The sequence below is a fragment of the Fimicolochytrium jonesii genome, assembly GCF_025526975.1.
Source record: "Fimicolochytrium jonesii strain JEL569 chromosome Unknown EV422scaffold_4, whole genome shotgun sequence".
In the NCBI taxonomy this organism is placed as follows: Eukaryota; Fungi; Chytridiomycota; class Chytridiomycetes; order Spizellomycetales; family Powellomycetaceae; genus Fimicolochytrium; species Fimicolochytrium jonesii.
In genome coordinates this window covers 1,050,899-1,072,447 of record NW_026515671.1, presented here as the reverse complement: position 1 = coordinate 1,072,447, position 21,549 = coordinate 1,050,899, and the positions used below count along the sequence as shown (strand labels likewise).

Sequence of the window (21,549 nt, the reverse complement as noted above, 5' to 3'; positions counted from 1 at the left end):
GTTTGGGGGGGGGGGGGGGGGGGGGGATGTGAGGTCGTTTCCGGCCGGCCGTGAGAAACTTGGTGGTGGGAGCAAAATGACTGAGCTGTCGAAAAGTGACAGTCGCAGGCGGGCAGCCTCAACGCTGGCGGCCTATGCGAAGATCCTGAGAGAGAAGCTTTTCCCAACCTACCCGACCGAAGCCGACCGAACAGAAGAGAAGGAAGAAAAGAGAGCGAGAGTGAAGAGTTTTGTAGCCCAGTTGTGGGGGGGGGGGGGGGGGGAACCATTGCCTCGTGAAGGGGTCCACTCACTCTCCCCCCCGGTTTGGCGCAAGGGTCTCCACTTTCGACAGCACGCGCGCTTGCGTGTCAGTGACTCAGAGTGACTCTGATAGTGGCGCAGGAGTGGCGCTGCTCCCCCTCTCGAACTCCCCAAACGCGCCAGGTTGGCTTTCCCATGCTCGTCTCCACCCGGGGAAAAGGACATCATCGTAAACCAACCGGAAACAATCTTGCACAACGACCCAACACCAATCACTACTACAACCCTTGTCCTTTTGCATGCGAGCTATCCCATACCAGCTCAACTGGATGCCATAGCAAGAAACTCTGCGCTTTTGGAGGAGGCTGTTTCTGAAGAACGGGCGGGTCAGAGATCGTTTTCACACCATGACGTTGCCACCAGCGGAAGTCAGCAATATCAAGGCCACTATGGCACTGGACCTCGGCATAAAGGCGCAAAAGAGGGCACGAGATGCAGCGGACATAAACGCTCAGAACGGCGCTCCAACGGACGAAGAAACCAGTCTGCGGCGACCGGCGTCGAAGAAGGCGCGGTTAGAGGAGAACGGGCCTGTAGGGACAGCGACGGCTGTGGCGTCCGGGGGTATCAACGGCGAATCTCAAGGATCTCAAGACCGATCCGAATGGGAGGCGACTCAAGATTCCGAAGCCTCGGACTTTCATAGTACACAAACCAGTGAAGAGACACTTGGTAGTCAGAAATCTAAAGGGAAACAGACGAACGGCGGCGAACTCGTTCCCTCAAATGATATCACGCCGATAAAAGTCAACCCAATAACTACTACAGCAAAACCGCATGCAACCCTGAAACCCATACCAACGAGACAGCTGCGTGCTCGGCACCCCAAACCAGTGAAAAGACTAAAGAGCCGTGTAGTGGAACCCATCGAAATCGTTCGTCTCAGTGAGCCAAACTTGGAAATCCAAGCCAGCGGTTGTCTGACCGCGCGTTGGAAGCCCGTGTCGCCGTGCGCGCCGTGTATTTGTAAGAATCGACCGACATGCAGATTCAAGGGTGTGAGAGCATTCAAAAAGGATCCAGACACCGGTTCTGAGAAGGTCGTGTTTCTATCGGACGTTCCGTCTGACGAGATACCCCTCTTGAAGCAGTCGGACTCTACCCGATCGGAAGCGTGGGAGAGTCTGTCCGATACAATGCGGTATAATCTCAGACTGATGCGCACCCCGTTCTTGGAAAGCGTCGATAGGGACTTGAAGCACCTGAGGAAAAGAGAGGTTGACGCTCAGGAAAGGGGATCACTTGCGTACTGCATCAAGCAAGCAGAGCCTTTCACCCGGCAAGTGTGCGATGTCTGTGAAACAGGGATATACAACGTAGGTGAATCGCACTCGAGTTGGACCCTCTTTGATGCTGCACACTCAAACCTCTTACTCTATCGATCAGGTTTACTACTTATGCACGGAGTGTGGAAGGGATATTTGCGTACAATGTGTCGAAGAAGGCTGGGGCCAAGGCACGGATATGGAAGCGGTCGAGACAGAGGCAGCGACGCAGCTGGCAGGGATTTCATCACATGATCCCCTGCATCGCTGTGCGCGCCAATATTTGCATACACCTGGGTCTTTTGTGACAGTCAGTAGATTGACGAGGGAGCAGATAGGGCATGCTAAGAGTTGGGTGAGTATGATAGATACTGGGCTTGAGGATGCGGACCGTGAGAAGTTAGAAGATGGGTTTGGCAGCGTCGCCGACAGCAGTGCTCCAGAGTCTGGACCAGCGCAAGCGCCGATCGACCATGCCCTAGACACTTCAGCACCAACCCAATCTGACGCCACCTCAACTCCCTCAACCGACGCCTCCACATTCGCAACAACCCTCATCGACACCCCCCACCCCGACGTCGTCATCATCCCCTTTTCCCAGCTCACCCGCGACCTCTTCCAAAAGCACTGGCGACGCCGGAAAGCGATCATCGTTCGCGGCGTGGGTGAACCGCTCGGAGGAGAAGAGTCTGTCTGGTCTCCAAAGGCGTTTGCGAGGGCGGCTGGGGAGGATACGGCGTCGATTGTGGATTGTGTGACGGGTGAGGTTGCGAGAGAGCAGGAGTTGGGGAGGTTTTTTGAGGGGTTTGGAGGGAGAGCGGAAGGGGAAAAAGAGAGGCCGATTTCTAAACTCAAGGTTGGTGTCGATGCTCGACCTGTCCTTATGACCGGCGCGGAGATTTGTGCTGTAGCATGTCTTCCTGATCCAAATCTTTCACATATAGGATTGGCCAACCGACACCCATTTCCGCACCAAACTTCCCGAGCTCTACACCAAATTCCTGAATCTCATTCCCATGCCCGAATATACCCACCCCACCGGCGCATACAATCTCGCAGGTCTTATCCCTGCCCAAGACGTGCCACCAGATCTTGGCCCCAAGATGTACGCCGCCTACGGATACCTACCCAACCAACTCGGCCCAACCACCCGCCTCCATCTCGACGTCGCCGATGCCGCAAACGTCATGGTCTGGTCTCAACGCCACGCCACCAAACCCGATAACTCCGAAAACAACACCACCCCAGACCCACAATACGACGGCGCCATCTGGGACCTCTTCCCGCCCACCTCCCTCCCCACCCTCCGCCACTACCTCCGCTCCTCCTACCACCTCGAACCCCTCCCCCCCACCACCCCCGCCCATTTCCACACCGACCTCCTCACGCCGCACAAAATCGACGACCCCATCCACGACCAAACCTTCTTCCTCCACCCCCACCACCTGCACGCCCTCTCCACCCGCCACGGCATCACGCCCATCCGGATCCACCAGCTCCCGGGGGACACGGTGTTCATCCCCGCCGGGTTTGCGCACCAGGTGGCGAACGCGGCGGATTGTGTCAAGATTGCGCTGGATTTTGTGAGTGGGGAGAGTCTGGGGGTGTGTGAGGAGTTGGGAGGCGAGTTTCGGCGGTTGAGGAGGGGGCATGGACGTAGGGGGGATACGCTTTGTGTGGGGAAGGTTGCTTGGGCGGTTGTGAGAGAGGGGATGAGGGGGTTCGAAGGGGGTGTGAAGGGGAGTGAGGAGGGAATGGTGAAGGATGCGGAATGAGGGATGGGAGCGATCGCAGGGGAAAGAGGATATTTTTAAGGAAAGGCGGTTTGCGTAAAGGCTTCTCCACCGTGCCTCCTCCTCTGGTCCTACGCACTTTAAATATTAGGTCAGCTGAATAAGCCCCGTAGTGTTAGTGCACGGGCTGATTCGGTGGACACCGTTACAATCCAGGTGGAAGCTTCTCTTGAATACAGCATGAGAATGTTTCGCCCGTTGGGGATCGCCCAATGAAATGAACATCGCCCATTTGTGTTCCAGGGACCAAGTCCGACATGCGCGCATGATTACGACAGCGCGGAAGATCAGTCCCACAATGTCCCCCTTCTGACGGGTCAAGCACGCCAACTTTCCCCCTCGTGAGGTCCTTCGTGAGACGGCCGCGGACTTCCGTCGTCAGATTGCTTCCGACCGTCGAGGACAAAAGCCGGCCGTCCGCCACGGATCGTCATAATGTTGCTCAAGCAGGAGTCAACCAAAACCTATGATATTTGCAGACCTGATGACGGCGGAAACACACATGCAAAGGAGGGAAAACAAGCTCACATTCCTCCATAAGGGACCATCACCCGACATCGCCGGCATGTGCGAAATCCCCCAGCCAATCCACCCCTATTGTCGTCCTCGAGTTCGCACCAACCCCTATCCACGGCACAAACGAGGAAAACTATCGAGTTGTTTGCCACCGCCACGTAACCGACATGTCGGGAGAGAGGCGTATTGGGAAATGAACGCAAGTTGGCGATCAATTTGGGAAAGTGGGGATTTTTCGACATGCGTGGAAAATTTGGAAATATGGATGTGGAGGGTTTTTGGAGGGATGGTACAAAAGGACAGAAGGACGTTGGCCGGCCTTTCCTAATGCAATATATGTCAGTTCTGTCGTGAAAACCAGCGAAGCGAATAGTGTTTGCTTGGATCACTTCTTAAGGATACCCGCCACTGGCAGAAGCATTTGGAAGTCCGGAAAAAGCCAGTTCGACGGTCAAACACCACAAAAAAATGACAGTCGACACAACCGCCGCTGAGGCACCGGGCACCTGCCCCTTCTCCGGCGTCCGCCAGCGTCACCTCGCAGCCGCTGAATCCACCGGCTGCCCCATGTCCCGCACCTCCACCCCGCCCCTCCCAGACCACGCCGTCCCGACGACCCCCCCAATCCAATGGTTCGACTATGAGAGCTTCTACGGCGGCCTCAACCTCGCCAGCATCCCGCCCAACCCGGTCGACCTCCATTCGCTCCTCAAAATCGGAGACCCCGTAGCCGACGACGCGTACGATGCCCTGATGGCGGAGTACCGCGCGGAGGGGAAACAACCCCCGAGCTCGTATAAGATTTTCGAAGAGGTTTTGGAACGGAGGGACGCGGGGGTGTGTACCGACGCGGAACGGAGGTTGTTGGCGGAGGTGGAGACGGTACCCTCGTGGGTGGATTGGGCGAGTTTGGAGAGGTGCGTGTGAGGGAGGGGGAGATATGTTCGCGTAACGATGGGGATGTGGAGGGATTTTGAAAGCTGATTCTGATTTGCGGTTTGTGTGTAGGGGCCGGGAAGTCTACTGGCGCAACTTGAGCGGGATCCAGATCGTGTTGCTGTACGGGAGTCTTGCCGGCGGGTTCTCGATCCCGCGCGTGAACGAGGTGTTGGTGCAGACCGGGTACTTGTCGCACGCCAAGCATGTCAATCGCCGGTTGATGGAGACTGCGGAGGTACATCTATTGCGTTCTCCTCTCCCCGCTGTCGACCGTTCCATCCCCCCCGCTCCCAATCTGGAATCTAACATCCCATCGTCCCCCACAGATGATAAACGACGTAATGCAACACGGCCTCGCACCCAACTCCCAAGGCTGGAAAGCCGTCGTCGGCGTGCGGTTCCTGCACTGCTCCGTCCGCGAGAAACAAGCGGATCGGATGGCGATGCGGAAACGGCAGGCCGAGGCGACCGGCGGGTCGGTGGATGATATCAGCGAGGAGTTTGGCGGGGCTATGGCTATTGCTCAGACGGATTTGGTTCGTTTGCCTGTTCAGTTGGTCCCCATACGGAACGCTTTGCTGATATGGGGTGTTTCTTATCAGATCGGCACCCTCCTAGGCTTCCAAGCCTCCGTCGTCGTCGGGCTAGCTCACCTCTGGACCTACCTAACCCCACAGGAGCGCGACGACTACACGCACGTATGGCGATACGTCGGGTACTTGATCGGCGTCATGGACGAGCATAGCCCTCTCCAGGTACAATCGTAACTTGACAACAGCCCCGCTTTGTCGTGGGTGACCAAGCTTATTGAATTTGTACCTCGGTTGCAGTATTCGTTTGAAACGACTTGCTCGGCTTTGAAGGATTATCTCCAGCTGTGTAAGTGCCTTCTCTATACACCTGGTTCCTCAATGCCTCCCAAGCTGACGAGTTTTCTTTTTTGTGAATCCACCACACACAGACTTCGAACCCGACGAAACCTCCGCCCGCCTCTCCAACACCCTCCTCCAAGCCGTGGCCGATAAAGTCAGCTCCATCGGGCCGCCTCAGGCCGACAAAGACAAGAACCAAAAAGTGAAGGCCGCACCCACGACAGCCAAAGCGGCCACCTCCACATCAACGGCAGCATCACCCACCAAGACGACGCCCAACGCCCCCGAGTTTACCTCCGGGTCGTATCTGCTGGGCGTCTCGATTTCCCGGAGGTTTCTGTCGGGTACATTGGGTACGTTGTCCCATTTCACATTCACGTAAGGAACATCCCCGAAGAAAAATGGTGTCTCTAACCGATTCATCCCCCATCGATTGCCGCCAACAGCCGACGCCCTCCAACTCCCCTCCCCACCCCTCTACTACCGCGCAGTCGCCCTCTGGCTCTGTTTCGTGGTGTGGCTGTTTGGCCGGATGGCGTATGTGCCGGGGTTGAGTGAACGGACGGTGAGGAAACGGAAGGAGAAGATGGTAGGTGTCATCGCATTTGGGAAAGGGGCGTGATGGGTGCTAGCATCCGGTTGCTGACTTTTCTTTTTTCCATGATTTGGTGCACAGACGAGGATGCTGAAAGTGCTGAATAGGCCCGAGGCTTGATGTTGATGTCGGCTGTTTTCTGCTGTTTTCTGGGTTCTGGAACATTTCTGATGTTGCACATACACAGGACTTTGTACATACGTAGATTCCCTTTCCAGCCGTGTTTTGCGTCTGTGTGATTAGTGTGGGGCGAGCTCAGGTGCAATAATGATTCTGTATATCTCCGTCCGTTAAATCTTCCATTGGCCACACCTTCGACATGATAACACGCAATGTGCATTGGCATATAGTCAGTCCCAAAATTATATTAGTGAACCGAAAATGTACCAAGGGTCAAGGCTCTAGATGGGGAAAACGAGTTTGAAACTAATGAACATAATATAGTGTGTTGTATCGGGCCAACATACAAACCGGGGCCCCGAAACAAGATGGTGATATAAAAACGTCCCTCACAATGATGCCAAGAATTGGCAGAAAAACAACGTATGCTAGCATACGTCCAGCCGGGCGTCGTGCGCTCGGAAGCGGGTATAACCACCCGTCACCGCTGCGGATGATGCGCCACCCCCACCTTCAACCCCGGCACCTCCACATCTCTATCCGCCTCCCCAACCTCCATATGTTTGTGTCGTGGATGTTGCGATGGTGGTGGTGGGGCGTGGGAGGGCATCGGCCCCACTTTTGGGGGGATCGGTAATGAGGCGGGACAGGCTGTGAGTAGGCCTGTCTGGTGATGGTGGTGGTGGTGATGTAACTCCGTTGTGTTCACCTTCCCGGAGCGGGGAAGAGCATTTTCAGGGCGAGCTAGCCATTCACCCCACGCGACCCTAGGCGTAACGCGTTCCAGGGGTACTTCAACTTCCTTCCCGTCCGGTGATGTGGCGGGTGAGGAGACCACCGCGACGTGTTTCGTGCCTTTGAGTCCGAACGCGGCGTGGCCTGCGCGGGCGGCGGTGACGACAGTGGAGATTGGGCGGCGGCGGAGGAGTTTGCGGCGGGTGGGTGGGGGTGGAGTGTTGATTGTTGCGCCTGCTGATGGTGGTGGTGATGGTGGCGGTGATGGACTGGTCGATTCCGATCCCGACGAGGAGGAGGACTCGACCCGCACCTCTACGACCGTCTCGACCTCCCCCGCACTCCCAACACCCGCATCATAGCACCTCACAAACGTTCGCTCCCAATCGCGTTCCTCGTCTTCATCATCGACCACCCATGCCGGGATCAGTTTCAGCCCTAGGCGTTTGGATGCGGCGACGCGGTGGTGTCCGTCGAGGATGACGTGCGGCTGCGAGCGGGTGATGACAGGGATCGGGACGGGGGTGGCAGCGTCGACGGTTTCGAGGTGGGTGAGGAGACGGGCAAGGTGAGGTTCGCTGACGAGTTCGTGGGGGATGAGGGTGGTTGGGTCGACGTAGGCGATTTGGGGTTGGGGAAAGGGGTGGAATGGGTCCTGAAAAGGGAACAAATTGTCAGTGTCAGTCGCTTGAAACACTGTTTAACGGGCGCAGCAAAGCGATCGTTGGATGGCCGATGGTTAAACGAGTCCCGCTCGTTCCGCCGGCGACGAGGATGTTGGGCAAGATTTTGATGAAAACGACCGTTCGCTGTCGCTCGCACCCAATGCTCGCTTCGCTCGCTAAGAGCTGCGCCTGCGGCACGGGATTCGCTCCGCTCGCGCTCGTTGTCGCTCGCGAAGGCGTTCGCTCTGGTGCCCCTCACTACCGCTCGGCCTCCGCGGTAGCCAACCTCAAGCAACCCTGCACCTCACATGGCTCGCCACAGTGGCAATGACGGTTCGCTCCGCTCCGCTACTCACCTTCACCACATACTCAGCGTTCCCAACGGACTGTTTCATATCGATATCGAAAGCCGTCGGCACCCCCAACAAAAAACACAGCACACCCAACAAGAATTGTGCGGGAAAACCTAGTTTCCCCAGGACCCTCCTCGCTATAGACAGCTGCTTTGCGTACTTTGCCCGCACTGGGGGTGCAGGTGAGAGTTCCTCCGTTGCACTTCCTCTGCTGGAAGGGTTACTGGTCCGCCGGCGAACGTTCTGGAGTTGCGGTTTGAGGGAAAGCCGGCCGGCTGCGGTAGGATAGCCCTGAGAGGAGGAGGCAGGGGAGTGCGGTGGCGGGATTAACTTGGTGGTGATGGTGGTGGTCGTGGTGGTGCAGCTGCGCTTTGCTGGTGATTTGCGCATTTGCTCTTCCGGTCACAGCGGGATTGGTGGGAGGGGGTGTGACTTTGAACGACCTGACCTTTGACTCGGACGGCTCTGCTGCGGGGATACGAGACGAACGCCCCGACGGTTGCTGCCAGCCTGACGCTGTATATGCCCTGTGACTGTCGTCGTTGTTGTTGTTGTTGCTGTTGTTGCTAGTCGGCGGAGCAGGGCGTCGACCCGTTGCGGCAGGGGTCGGTGTTTGCCTTTTGCACGACGGCGGACTTCGGACGCGCAAACCGGAAGTTCCTCACAGACAAGAAGGCACCTGCACTTCGACACTCATGCAGCTATGTCCAGTAAGATGTTGACAGTAAAATGGCGTGGGTATCTCCCAGAGACGCACGATTCCAGCTTATGACATCAAACTGAACATCGTGATATCATCCATCCAAATCGTTCAGGCTGAGCGTCGCTCGAAATGTGCATGCGAGCGTAGAGGGTTTGGAAAAGCAGACGGTGGCATTCCCGACACACGTGCCAAAAATTGAACTGATGCCAGTTGTGAAAACTTTCGGCCATTGGTTTACCGCTTTCGTAATGTCCTTGCCCCTCTCCATGCACTCCAAGGGTATTTTGTAGACTCCAAGGGTATTTTGTTACCGCTTTCGTAATGGTTACCGCTTTCGTAAAGCACCGATCGCAATGTCCCGCAGATATGATTTGAAGATTCAACGAAAAGGAAAGCTCCGATTGACATACTAAAAACAAAAGCTTGGACGAGGGCAATGGGAACATCTAGAGGAAGGGGTTGCTACTAAATCTATCACGGGGTTTACGTCTACGAAGCCCCACAGCGTATCCTGTCCCCCAGAAGAGACATAGATCTAGAGTGTAGGCTTTCAATGAGCGAGATAAGGCGTTGCGACGTCGCTTTATCATTTCGCGCGTGCCCATGTGTAAAACATATGTTCCTCCGTTTCAACCACCTTGGAGCAAGTATCGCTGCTCTTTACGGCGATTGCGATGCCTTCCCAAGCAAGCTTTTCTGCGAAATTGGAGGTGCTCATAGGATTAGTATGGCAGCTTCGCTTTTGCCTGTTTTGGACAGGCTGCCTGGACATGACTTGTTCACTTTGAGAGCTGTCGAAGAGGGCCGTCGGGTTGCCCGCTGTCGCTTTCCTGGCAAGTCACGTGCCCGCCTCGTGGCTTTTTTCCTCGAGTCGCCCGCGCCACTGGGGACTCTGCGGGTATAAAAGGGCCGAGCAACCCGTCTCTCAGTCCCTTCCATCGCAATTCACAATCCGTCTTCACTTCACCCGTCTCATCAGCAACCAACCCCGCAACAGCACAGACCCTCTCCTCCCCCACAGCCGTCCATCGCGCATAATAGGTTCTTGCAAACCACACTTTTGCATATCTCTCATCGCTGCTATTATCCCCCGCCGGTCTTTTTCCTCCCTCTCTCGTCTCTGAGAAGGGAGGAGACCGGTGTGTGGGCAGTCCAGTCTTTTCCTGAAAAGAGTTGAAGGCGCAAAACGTGGTTTGAGAATCTATTACGTCCGAGGATGCACAGTCTTCCTTGTTTGGAAGATACGGGAAGGGCGTTTGGTTGGGTCGTCGCCTGCTTGTTGGTTGCTTTGAGACACATGAAGCGAGGATGGGCACACACACACACAGACACGAAGGGAGAATGAGAGAAAGATAACCCTGGAGAGATGAATAAACTCCTCTTTAATTCTGACACCTCTACTGTCATCGGGAGTCCTGAAAATCCTCCCGAAATGCTCTCAACCGGTCTTTAGCTCTGACCTCGGTTATCTTCTCTCTTGATTTCTCTTCTTTTATCGTGTGTGTGTGGGATGTCTTGAGCGGGGAGGTCGTTTGCCGCTGTATGCGGACGACTTGACTCGCTCGATGAGGAAAGGTTACGCTGGGTGATACCAGTCGTCGCTCGACTTGTTCGATGCCCTTCCATGTTTGAAGTATGAGTTTCGAATGCCGACGCCGTTCGTCTTGGCGTATTCGGATCCACAAGGGAAACTCATCCGCTTATTTGGAAGAGACGGTGGTGGAAGCGTCCGTTGCACGTTGAAGCAAGGTGCACGCCGCCCGCACAATCGAGGCCAGTGTTTGAGAAGGCCATGTGCGGACGATTTCGACTTGCTCGATGCTGGCCCCCTCCCATGGGTGGGCCTGGTTTCGACGGCCAATGCCGTTCGTATCTGCTTTCACTGCTCGACACGGAAGTGCTCCGAGAGTGTGAAACCCACGTCAAGATGGCATCGTCCTTCGCCAACCTCCTACGCCGCCTACCGACACCAACCTTTAATCTACCAAGAGGAACTGTTTGATTGCCACATACGGCCAGCCATATACAATTTCGGATTCAGTACATACAGAGAGTCAGTTCACTTTTTTTTCTATGTACCACGGAGGGAATTTACAGCCGGTTGATGTCTCTATCTACATACGAGGATATCGGGATATGTAACAAATGTCTTTGGGTGATGTCTAGGGAGTGTCTTTGTCTATATGCCGTCGGTGGGAAGTCCAATCTATGCGTCTAGGGAATGCGGGAGCCGATGTAGTTTCCACTGCAAGAGAGAGAGGAGAATAGGAAGTAAGTGGTATGTGAGATGAAGAGAGCAAGGCAAGTGGGCGCAGAAACTTACGGAGCGTTGTACTGGCACACCACATAAGTAGTCTTGGTCTGTCCATAATCCCTCACGGCAACTCCACACCCAAGCTCCTTGGTAGTCCCCCACACCATCTGGGTATAGTGCCCATAATCATGCCACGTGAACTTCCCATTGTTATCGCCAAACCTGCCTCCAACAGGAAACATGCTCTTCTCGCTGTACCACGACTTGCTGGCGACGTCGCAGCCGACGGTGTTGGGTCCCGCAAAGGCGTAGAGGTTCTCACCGAATTGGCCGTTCGAGTGCACGAGACGAGGGGAGAGCGGTCCGGGGTCGGCGTTGGCGAGGACCTGGGCGTAGTTCTGAGCGGACCGGGCGACGGCGGAGGAGAATGTGAGGGGGCGTTTGCCGTCCTGGGCGCGGAACTGGTTGTGGAATGTAAGGCATTCGGTGGTGAAGGATGATTTGGTGGGTTTGGTTTGGGTGGGGGGTTGTTGGGGGAGGGTGGGTGCGGCGGTCTTCTTCGGGGGAGGGGCGACGGGGCGCTGCGTCTTCTTGGGCTCTTGCTTCGGCGGCGGCTTCTGTTCAGTTGGCTCGGCGGGGGGAGCGGGCTCGGGGAAGGCGGGAACCACGGTGGGTTGAGTGGGTTCGCTGACGACGGGCGGGACGGTCGCGTCGGGAACAGCGGTTACCTCGGGCTGAACGGTGGACGGCTTCTTGCAGGTGCCTTTGCCAGCGACCAGCGCGGCGGAGGCGAGGAGGAGCACCGAGGCCAACTTGACCATTGTTGCTGGTTTCGGTTGGTTGGCGGGTGGGGGTGAGAGGTCGAGGTGTGATAGGAATGCCGGAATGGTGGGGGGCTCCGACGCCGGCGCTGGGCTTTTATACTGTACTATCACTTGCAGAAGGCCTCGACCGCTATGACCTTTGAAAAGCCTAAAAAAGGTTCGGAGGTGGGCATGCAATATGTCGATTTCATTTGCGAGAAGCGGACATGGATGCCGTTGTTGCGCAGACGGGTGGTCGCCCAGCCCATCCCCAAGCGTCGAATTCGTGGAAAAAAGCGAGAGAGGATGACAGCAACGGTGGGACACACCGGATCCCTGGCGTGGGGGGGGAACACTACCACAACAATAAGGTTCTGTCTGGACTCTTCACGGGAGCGCAGTCTCATCCCCCCTCGCCTTATAGATATTACATTAGGAATCGGGGGCGATTCTAAAGATGTTGACGTCGATGCGAGCGGCGATCCGCAATGCAAGCCCCAGTTGTAGCGCAAGGCCCCATCCCAAACGCGCCTGGCAATCCCACCTCATCACTCCGACCATCCCAGTTCTTACCCACTGTCACTGTCACCCGCTCAACCTGACAGTGAAAATCTGCATATGAAACGCGGCGCGCAGGAAGCACAGATCTGGTCTGTCGAAAGTGCACTTGGACGACGGGAAATAGAGAAATAGAGACCTGTGATTGTCTGCTTTCTCAAAAACCCCAATTGCTCCGTCCTGCCGAACCGAGAAGCGTCGTTCGTATGCACCATGGGTTTTCTTTCACCACCCATCCAATACATGCCGGAAGTCACACAAACATCGGACAGTGCAAAGATGCTTCCATATGCATGCGCGCAGTGAGTACTGCGGGACTCATCCACGATCAACGTCGGGGGTACCCATCCCGAGCATACACCAGCGCGAAAGCCAGTGAAGGAGCGCAAAAATCCCTGCACGTTCACCCTGCGACTTCACCCATATTAGTCCTACCAGCATATATCCCCGACTAGCACGAACGCTGGCAAACAGCAACCCGCGGCGACAGCATCCCGTCCCCATCCCAACAACCTCCGCGGCGCGGCAGAACTTTCCATGGACTCTTGGTGCAGTCTGTGTTGCGGTGAGGTAAGTTTGTCAGCAGCTAGTTTCTTTCTTCCACCCATCCAGGGCGCAAAATGGCTGACATTGGCGTATCAACACCCCGTACTGAATCTCAACCCTCGCCCGCCATCAGCTGTATAACTCGATCCATCGTATCCACACCCCGCCCCGAAAAAGAAAGAAGGCGAGACCAAATACATCCCCGCGGACGACACCTGCTGCATCGTGAACAACTTTGCGTGCGGTAAGGTACTGTACTGTCGAGTTTCACATCCCGGACCTATGCTGCAAGACCTACGCATTTGCAGTCCTCGGACGTGACCAAGTCTCCGCCCAGCAGACGGGTGTGCATTGGGTGTACGATGGTCAGCGCGCCCAAAACCCATGAGAAACGCTTTTCCGCCACCAGACGCGCGCCGCGTTCAACACACACCTTGAAATTGAGCGCGGGCAACTTTCGGATCATTTGCTACGTCGGGATATTCGGCCAGTCGAGCGCGGTGGACTATGTTCGGTTGTAACCGGGTTCAACGCAAGATTGCAATAGAGGCCAGTGGTGGCGAAACGGCGCCTGGTGCAGCTCCACGGGGAATGTATCGTGGACTTGGGTACAAGACACATGTCAGAGGTTATGGGGGAGTTGGTTCCAGTTCGGAGGAATCCAAAGACCGCAAAAGACCGCGTGTGAGAAAGACGAGCACTGGTTCGAAGGGACGGCGGAACAGGAGACTCTGATCCCCGGAGACCAATGTCGGTCGAGAACGAGAGTGCAGGATGTCAAGAGCGGGAAGCCTTTGCTTCGAAGGAGAATGCATCGAGAAGAGAGACCAATGCAGCAAAGGAAAGAGCACGCGAACGAACAAGATATCCAAAGTGGAAACCTTTTTTCTAATTCAGTTTTCAAAGAAAGACACAAGAAAAAGACCAGTTCGCAACACATTCAATGTGGGGGGTATAAGAAGAAAAGCACGCACAACTAAATCTGATCTAAAGCAGAGAGATAGGGGGTATCGTTGAGGTCTCAAAATCGCTAACCACCACCTAATCTAATAAAAGAAACCGGGATGCAAGAAGTCTGAAAGAACAACCAGGAAGAAAGAAACGCAGCGAGCCAACGCCACTTATCCGAGCGCGGGGGTCGGGTTCTGCACGAAGCGGTACCTGACATAGTTCTGGAACGCAGTGTTGTTTGTCGCCCACCCGGCAAACGCCTCGGCCCAATTGAACGGGCTCAGATTCCACAGGCCGTAGGTCCTCGCCGCGCGGTACTCGACATCGTACTCGACCTGGTCGATGGTGTTGGCGCGGACGACGTCGGACCAGTACTGCACGTAGTCGGTCAGGGCGCCGTAGGTGCGGTGGTGCGTGGAGTAGTCGTAGATGCGGATGGCCGGGTTGTTGGCGGGGATGATCGCCGGGCCTTGGGAGTTGACGTGGAGGACGCAGGAATTCTCAAAGTCGACGGCGGGCACCGTGTCGGTGATGGTGGCGAGGAAGAACGGGCCGTCGCGGGGCTTGTCGGTGTTGTTGGTGTACACGAAGGAGAGGTAGTCGGAGTTGGTGTGCCCGTAGAAGGAGGCGAGGATGGTGTCGGCGTATTTGCCGAGGAGGTTGATGTACTGGGATTGGCAGTTGGGGAAGTAGAGGGATTTGCCGGCTTGGGAAGTTGGGGGTACGTGCTGCATCACGTAGGCCTTCTTGCCGCGGAACCGCAGCTCTTTGAGCTGGGATTCCATCCAGGTCAGCATCGCGCCGCCGGCGGAGTTGGGGACCGCGCAGTCGGAGGTGAGGACGTTGGAGGCGAAGAGGAGCATGGAGTTGAGGTTGAGAACGGTGAGACCTTCCTTGAGCTCGTACGCAAAGTAACCACCCTTGGCCCACTGCTTGTTGGTCGAGAGACCGAGGCCGAGGGGCTCCCAGACGGAAGTGAGGCTGGCGATGATGGGATCGCTGTCGTTCGCCATCTTATTGTAATCGAACTGATCGTTGTTTCCGAAGGTCGGGATGAACTTGACCTTCTTGACATCGTACACGCTGCGGATCTTGTCGACGACCAACTGGTGCTCGTATGTCACCGTCGGGTACTGCCTGGGCATCTTCTTGTCACGGTCGTGGCGGGCCGAGTCGCCGGTATAGAGGATAAAGTCGACGTCCTTGGTGTTCTCCGCCATCCAGTCGAAGGTGGCATTCAGGAGCGCCATGGGGGTATCGCAAATGGAGGCCAGGGTACCGTACTTGCCAGCGACATTCGCAGACGGTTTGGCGGTGTTCACGGAGTGGCACTGGGACACCGGGTCGGTTCCTTGCTTGTACAGCTCGTCGATGTGGATGTCGGAGATGTGCATGAACTTGCCGTTGCTGCCCTTGCCCCCGCCGACGGGCCGGTGGACTTCACCGTAGGGGCCCTGGTACGAGGTGGCGGACATGCAGCGCGCCTTCTTGGCAGCGGCGGAGGATTTGCCTCCCGGCGCCGCGAAGACGCCGGAAGAGAGAGCGGAACAGGCAATCAAACCGATGAGGGGTGTCGTGATGTGCATGTTGTGCTATAACTTGGTATTGGGATTCGAAAAGTGGGGTATAATCGAAATCGACAGGAAGCCGAGATGAAATTGAAGAATATATGAGACTTGAGAGTTGGACGATGAGATTGTGAGTTGAACAATGAGGCGCGGATGAAGAAAAGAAAGTAGGGAATGGCGCGCAGACCAGCCCCACTTTATATTTCGGAAGGCGGACGTGCCGGAAGCGCGCGCGCGCATTTGCTGTTTCTGCTACAATCCCCTCTATTCTTGATTACAGTTCCGCTTACTTTTGCGCGCCCGGGTAATGCAGCAACATCCCAAGGATGCGTTCCTCAAAGCATGACACTTACCCTTTTTTGGGTGTGTGGGGTTATTCCTGATCTAAAAGCGTACGATGCGATATGGGGCCATAAGCAAACACATTTGGAAGCAAAACAATAAGCAAATGTGCGTCGTGAACCTACGGATGGGTTTGCAGTGAACACAGTGTGGGACAAATGAGTCTTGGCGGGAGCGACACTCGCTGCAGTTTCCGTTGATCGTGCAGGCGCACTAATTCGCCGTGGGTTTGGATGTACCACGACTTCGGGTTAGTGTCTTCGGATTGAATTTAGCCCCTCACGGAGTATGCCCCCTACCTGGATTTAGGCCGAATGTTCGCAAACACCCTGCACAGCCGATGGAAGGTTTGGAAGTGTGCTACGTATACTTTGCGTTACGACGGTGGGAAGTCTCGTAGCCAATTCCGGTGACTCGCTATATTCGGAGGTAGTTTGCAATCCTGATGCTTGAAGAGTGACCTGCAAATAACACCCAACGGTTACTCGTAAACTGTGGCTTGAGGGTCACCCGGGGAGTTTGTGACGGAAAGCTGTAAATAGACGGTCGTTATTGTAGAAGGCATTTGCAGTAAGCTTGTTTTTGAAAGCGTTTGGAGTAAGCTTATTCCAGAAGGTGTTTGGCAGCACGCTTATTCTAGAAGGCGTTTGCAGAACTGCAGAGTTTCACGTTTTCCTCGGTTGTAGAGAATCTCCGCTCGCTTACGCGAGGCGAGATTGTTACTGGAGAACACGCTCTCACGCCTGGGCTTCGTTCCGCACTTTGTTTCTCCACAAAGCGGGAAAGCCAATGAGGATGTTTGTTCGCATCTCTCCGGCGACTGAGGACCCAGGAACGAACTTTACGGCGGCGACCTTTTTACTGGAAACGAGCGCTTACGGCCACCTCTATCTTTCGGACAGTTTGTGGATCGGGACGGTGTTGCCTGCGATGGTGGGAGTGTGAAGCTGGACGTGTTGTGAGAGCTCTGTATGGCCGTCTATGGCTGTGCTATCCTTTCTGGTGAGGATAATGCTAAAAGTGCGAACCCTGACCTGCTCTTTGCTGTAGTATCTTGGATAAGACGAGAGAGCGGGCCCCAATCTGGTTTCGAACACGGCGCATGTGCTTTTGCGCACGATGGGATATGGGGATCGTGGTCGTCCTGTGCTTGCGAGTTGAACCTTTAAGCTCACTCAGATTACATTGACGCGCAACCACAGGCGATGACCATTCCCTCAAAGCCGCTCTCCAACCCCTTCCTTGCGATGATGATATCCCATATGCGTGTCAGCCGAGAACACTCAAAACAGGTTACACCTCAACCCTCTCATGATGCGTCCCCACTACACTACCCTCACGGCTGTTCGAAAAGCTTAACTTGGGGTTTGCCCCCGGGGGTGGGCGTACGTGGTGGGAAACCCTTCTACGGGAGGTATTGGCGTGTATACCTGCGTTCGTTGACGACGACATAAATCTTACACAGGGAATCTGAGCAATATGGAAGCTACACAGACTTATGAGATGTAGATGGAGCCGTGAGTCTAGGCTCTTTTACTACGCGGCATACTTGTGCGTCATTCGGACCCCTTTCTGTCAATACCTGATGATGAAGAAGCAATAAACTCACATGTGCGGGGACGCTGCGATGGGTGCAGTTGTAGGGAGAAAACCTTGTTTGCTCCAAAAAAGCCAAATGCGGAGTGAGAGCCGAGTGATGATTCATGGGAATCACCCATCGCGTGTGCGACTTTCGAGCTCTCCGTTCTTCCTGTGAGGAGCGGACTTTTTCAACACAACAACCCACAGTGAGCAGCACTGCTGCACTCATCGGTCTGCCATAAACATACGACGAGGAAGGTCACCGGACCCGGGAACATATAGTTGGGCTTCCACTCCCAATAAAGGTGGCTTTAATAGCGAAATTGAATTCCCGACTCAACGACCACCACTACCCCGTCAACCCGCCAACTACACAGAATGACCATCTACCTCCTCGACTACGGCGCTGGCAACGTCCGGTCGCTCGTCAATGCTGTGGCTAAGCTCGGTTACTCCATAAGTCCGATCGAGAAGTTGGAGGATTTCGATAAGGCCGACGTACGTATGAACTTCTTTTGCAGTGTCACAGCCCCAACCCTTGCTCAACCTATGGCTTCTCCTGTTGTAGAAACTGTTGTTCCCGGGCGTCGGCGCCTTTGGGGCAGCCATGCAACGGTTGTCGACGACGGGGTATGACCAGGCGTTGAAGAAATACATAGCGTCCGGCCGACCTTTTATGGGCATCTGTGTCGGGATGCAATGTCTCTTTGAAGGGTCGGACGAGAGTCCCGGTGTGCCTGGGTTAGGCCTGTTTCCAGGAACTGTCACACGGTTCAAATCCGACACAAAGTCGGTACCGCACATGGGATGGAACAGCGCTGCGGTTCAACAACAGGAACAGGGCGGCGAAGGGCGGTGGTTGAACCATGACGGGGACGAAGGCACGCGATACTACTTTGTCCACTCGTACGCTGTCCCAGCCCACGACGCCGAATGGGAATTCGCAACAACGACGTATGGCGAGGAACGGTTCGTCGCGAGTGTACGGAAGGGCAACGTGTTTGCGACCCAGTTCCACCCGGAGAAGAGCGGGTTTGCTGGGCTTAAAGTCCTGCGATCGTTCTTGCAAACGACAACATTCCCAACCACCATCGTCCGCGTTCCATCACAACAGCAGAAACCAGAACGCGATCACCTCACACGCCGTATCGTTGCCTGCCTCGACGTCCGCGCCAACGACGACGGTGACCTGGTCGTTACGAAGGGCGACCAGTACGATGTCCGTGAACAACTGAACGACGGGACGGGTTCCCGCGTGCGTAACCTCGGCCGCCCCGTCGACCTCGCGCGATCGTACTTCGAGCAAGGCGCGGACGAAATAACTTTCCTGAACATCACAGCCTTCCGCAATGTACCCCTCCGCGACCTGCCCATGCTCGAGGTTCTCAAACGCACGTCCGAGTCCGTGTTTGTGCCCTTATGCATCGGCGGCGGGATCCGCGACATCACCGACCCCGAAAAGGGCACCGCCGTCCCCGCATTAGAAGTCGCGGGCGCCTACTTCCGCTCCGGCGCCGACAAAGTATCCATCGGCAGCGACGCCGTCTACGCCGCGGAAGATTTCCACCATAAACACAACAAAGAACCCACAGGCCTCACAGCAATCGAACAGATCGCCCGCGTCTACGGATCTCAGGCCGTAGTCATCTCCGTCGACCCACGCCGTGTTTATGTTGCATCACCAGATGCCGCACCCACCCACACCGTCATCTCCACCACCACCCCGGGCCCCGCGGGGGAAGGATACTGCTGGTACCAATGCACAGTCAAAGGCGGCCGCGAACCCCGCGACCTCGACGTCCACCAACTCGTCACGGCGTGCGAAGCCCTCGGCGCCGGTGAGATCCTCCTCAACTGCATGGACAAGGACGGGACCAACTCCGGGTACGATCACGAACTTATTTCTATGGTTAAATCCGCGGTCAAGATCCCTGTGATTGCATCCAGCGGCGCGGGAAGGGTCGAGCATTTTGTGGATGTGTTTAGGCAGACGGGCGTTGAGGCTGCGCTTGCGGCGGGGATTTTTCATAGAGAGGAGGTGCCGATTGGAGCGGTGAAGGCGTATCTGCGGGGGGTGGGGGAGGAGGTTAGGGGGGTTGAGAGTGATTTGTGAATATAGATTCTTGTTCGGCGTAGGACGGCTAAGGGGATCGGGTGTATTTCATTTGTATTTAGATCAGAGTTCATTGCAGACATCCATCCATACACGGTCGGCGACAGACCTCTAATCCGTGGGTTAACCCGCGCTCGGCGTACCGGCGGAATCAGCCGTCGTTCCCCTGCGCGATCGCGACATCAGGCCGCGCGTGTTCTCCAGTCCGCCCGTGATTCTTCCGGTCCCGTCAGAGTCGCCCAGTCCCGCTTTTCAAATGCATGAAAAAGCACAGTCGGTTTCCCAATTCCCACCACCACCCACCACCCACACCCACAACATAATGGCTCCCATAGGCAAACAAGAACACTACAAGGTCGTCATCGTCGGCTCAGGGCCCGCTGGCCACACCGCCGCGATCTACCTGGCTCGTGCCAATGTTAACCCCGTTATGTTCGAAGGTATGGTTCTTCCGGGCTTTGTAGCATGTTCGTGAAGGGCTCAGTTACTTATACTTGACGTGTGCCCTTGCTTCTAGGTTTTATGGCTGCGGGTAGGTTCTAGATATCCGCCGTTGTTTGCTTGGAACAGCTACACGGTAGTACTCTAGTCGCGTGTGATCTCACCACCTTCTCCTTCCAGGCGTCGCTGCCGGCGGACAATTGACGACCACCACTGAAATCGAGAACTTCCCCGGGTTCCCCGACGGCTTGTCAGGGCCAGAGTTGATGGACGCCATGCGGAAGCAGAGCGAGAAGTTCGGGACAAAGATCTTCACAGAGACTATTGCGAAGGTGGACCTTTCTGCACGGCCGTTCAAGCTGTGGAGGGAGGGAAGTGAGGATGATAAGGAGGCTGCTATCCTGGCGGACTCGGTTGTCATTGCTACGGGGGCTACAGCGAAGAGGGTATGTGTTGGCGGATGAGAGATCTGACGTAGACAAGGGCGGAGTGGTATTGACATACGACCCCCCTCCCTCAGCTCCACATCGCCGGCGAGGAAACATTCTGGCAAGCCGGCATCTCCGCCTGCGCTGTCTGCGACGGCGCCGTCCCCATCTTCCGCAACAAACCCCTCGTCGTCGTCGGCGGCGGCGACTCGGCCTCCGAAGAAGCGACCTTCCTCACCAAATACGCCTCCAAAGTCTACGTCCTCGTTCGCCGCGACAAGCTGCGCGCCTCAAAAGTGATGGCCGATCGCCTTCTCGCCCACCCCAAGGTGGAAGTCCTCTGGAACAAAGTCCCCATCGAAGCCAAAGGCGACCGGCTTCTCAAACAGTTGGTGATTGAGGACACGGTCACGAAGGAACAAACGACATTGGATGTGAACGGGCTCTTCTACGCGATCGGACACACGCCGAACACGGCGGTGTTTGCGAACCAGCTTGAACTTGACGATGTGGGTTATATCAAGGTGCGACCCAACAACGGCGTGCCGTCGACGTATACGAATATCGAGGGCGTGTTTGCGTGTGGGGATGTGCAGGATAAGACTTATCGTCAGGCTATCACTGGTGAGTTTGCTTTCCCCTTTTTCCCTTTCGATTCTCTTCTCCGTTCACTTACCCATTCCCTTGAATCTCGTAGCTGCGGGAAGCGGATGCATGGCGGCCCTGGACTGCGAAAGATGGTTGGAGTCGCAGGAATCTCACTAAACAGAGGATAGCGGCCAGCGGCTTCTCTTTACCATAGATACAAGCGTTATACTAGCGACATTTAGGGATCATGATTTGAGCTTCCTAGGTGTCGGATGTGGTTCATTATTTCTTCGTATAGACTTATTACATATTTTATGGTGAATCATTATCATATCCTGTTGTTGTTGCGGTTGTGGTGTATGGGATTCTCGTTGGTGGACTCTCCATGATTTGTCCTGTCTGGTCAGTCTCCGCGGCAGGGCTGCGCTATGATGACGGAGGACATCCGTTGGAGGGGAATGTCCGTATGCCAGATTATCGGCTTGCCATTGTAACCCCTGATTCAATGGCGCGGCGT

The 21,549-nt window shown here is 55.6% G+C and overlaps 8 protein-coding genes across 8 annotated transcripts; 5 read left to right on the top strand and 3 right to left on the bottom strand.

Moving 5' to 3' along the window:
* The first annotated feature begins 451 nt into the window (after positions 1-451).
* EV422DRAFT_519759 (uncharacterized protein) lies at positions 452-3,677 on the top strand. Its single transcript, XM_053069615.1, has 3 exons — positions 452-1,619; positions 1,690-2,424; positions 2,513-3,677. Exons 1-3 carry the CDS (start codon positions 651-653, stop codon positions 3,341-3,343), a joined length of 2,535 nt encoding a protein of 844 aa, XP_052928215.1. The 5' UTR covers positions 452-650; the 3' UTR covers positions 3,344-3,677.
* Positions 3,678-4,232: 555 nt separating this feature from the next.
* EV422DRAFT_316793 (uncharacterized protein) lies at positions 4,233-6,600 on the top strand. Its single transcript, XM_053066238.1, has 8 exons — positions 4,233-4,794; positions 4,886-5,051; positions 5,143-5,352; positions 5,419-5,571; positions 5,647-5,695; positions 5,778-6,041; positions 6,135-6,277; positions 6,365-6,600. Exons 1-8 carry the CDS (start codon positions 4,346-4,348, stop codon positions 6,401-6,403), a joined length of 1,473 nt encoding a protein of 490 aa, XP_052928214.1. The 5' UTR covers positions 4,233-4,345; the 3' UTR covers positions 6,404-6,600.
* A 28-nt stretch (positions 6,601-6,628) lies between these two features.
* Positions 6,629-8,780, bottom strand: EV422DRAFT_519755 (uncharacterized protein). The gene is made up of 2 exons (XM_053069614.1): positions 8,160-8,780; positions 6,629-7,793 (listed from the first exon to the last, which is right to left on the bottom strand). The coding sequence occupies exons 1-2, from the start codon at positions 8,544-8,546 to the stop codon at positions 6,885-6,887; spliced, it is 1,296 nt and encodes a 431-aa protein (XP_052928213.1). The 5' UTR covers positions 8,547-8,780; the 3' UTR covers positions 6,629-6,884.
* A 1,903-nt stretch (positions 8,781-10,683) lies between these two features.
* EV422DRAFT_618009 (CAP domain-containing protein) lies at positions 10,684-12,255 on the bottom strand. Its single transcript, XM_053074023.1, has 2 exons — positions 11,183-12,255; positions 10,684-11,104 (listed from the first exon to the last, which is right to left on the bottom strand). Exons 1-2 carry the CDS (start codon positions 11,932-11,934, stop codon positions 11,074-11,076), a joined length of 783 nt encoding a protein of 260 aa, XP_052928212.1. The 5' UTR covers positions 11,935-12,255; the 3' UTR covers positions 10,684-11,073.
* Positions 12,256-12,687: 432 nt separating this feature from the next.
* EV422DRAFT_609426 (uncharacterized protein) lies at positions 12,688-14,051 on the top strand (the record flags this gene model as incomplete). Its single annotated transcript, XM_053073850.1, has 5 exons — positions 12,688-12,776; positions 12,930-13,044; positions 13,198-13,264; positions 13,329-13,385; positions 13,466-14,051. The coding sequence occupies 5 exons, from the start codon at positions 12,688-12,690 to the stop codon at positions 13,753-13,755; spliced, it is 618 nt and encodes a 205-aa protein (XP_052928211.1). The 3' UTR covers positions 13,756-14,051.
* A 90-nt stretch (positions 14,052-14,141) lies between these two features.
* On the bottom strand, positions 14,142-15,365 carry EV422DRAFT_492917 (Metallo-dependent phosphatase-like protein; the record flags this gene model as incomplete). Its single annotated transcript, XM_053067634.1, has 1 exon — positions 14,142-15,365. One exon carries the CDS (start codon positions 15,363-15,365, stop codon positions 14,142-14,144), a length of 1,224 nt encoding a protein of 407 aa, XP_052928210.1.
* Positions 15,366-17,720: 2,355 nt separating this feature from the next.
* On the top strand, positions 17,721-19,703 carry EV422DRAFT_316718 (uncharacterized protein). The gene is made up of 2 exons (XM_053066237.1): positions 17,721-17,960; positions 18,031-19,703. The coding sequence occupies exons 1-2, from the start codon at positions 17,841-17,843 to the stop codon at positions 19,573-19,575; spliced, it is 1,665 nt and encodes a 554-aa protein (XP_052928209.1). The 5' UTR covers positions 17,721-17,840; the 3' UTR covers positions 19,576-19,703.
* A 38-nt stretch (positions 19,704-19,741) lies between these two features.
* On the top strand, positions 19,742-21,373 carry EV422DRAFT_519746 (uncharacterized protein). Its single transcript, XM_053069613.1, has 5 exons — positions 19,742-20,015; positions 20,093-20,107; positions 20,197-20,462; positions 20,537-21,068; positions 21,142-21,373. The coding sequence occupies exons 1-5, from the start codon at positions 19,832-19,834 to the stop codon at positions 21,207-21,209; spliced, it is 1,065 nt and encodes a 354-aa protein (XP_052928208.1). The 5' UTR covers positions 19,742-19,831; the 3' UTR covers positions 21,210-21,373.
* The last annotated feature ends 176 nt before the right edge of the window (positions 21,374-21,549 follow it).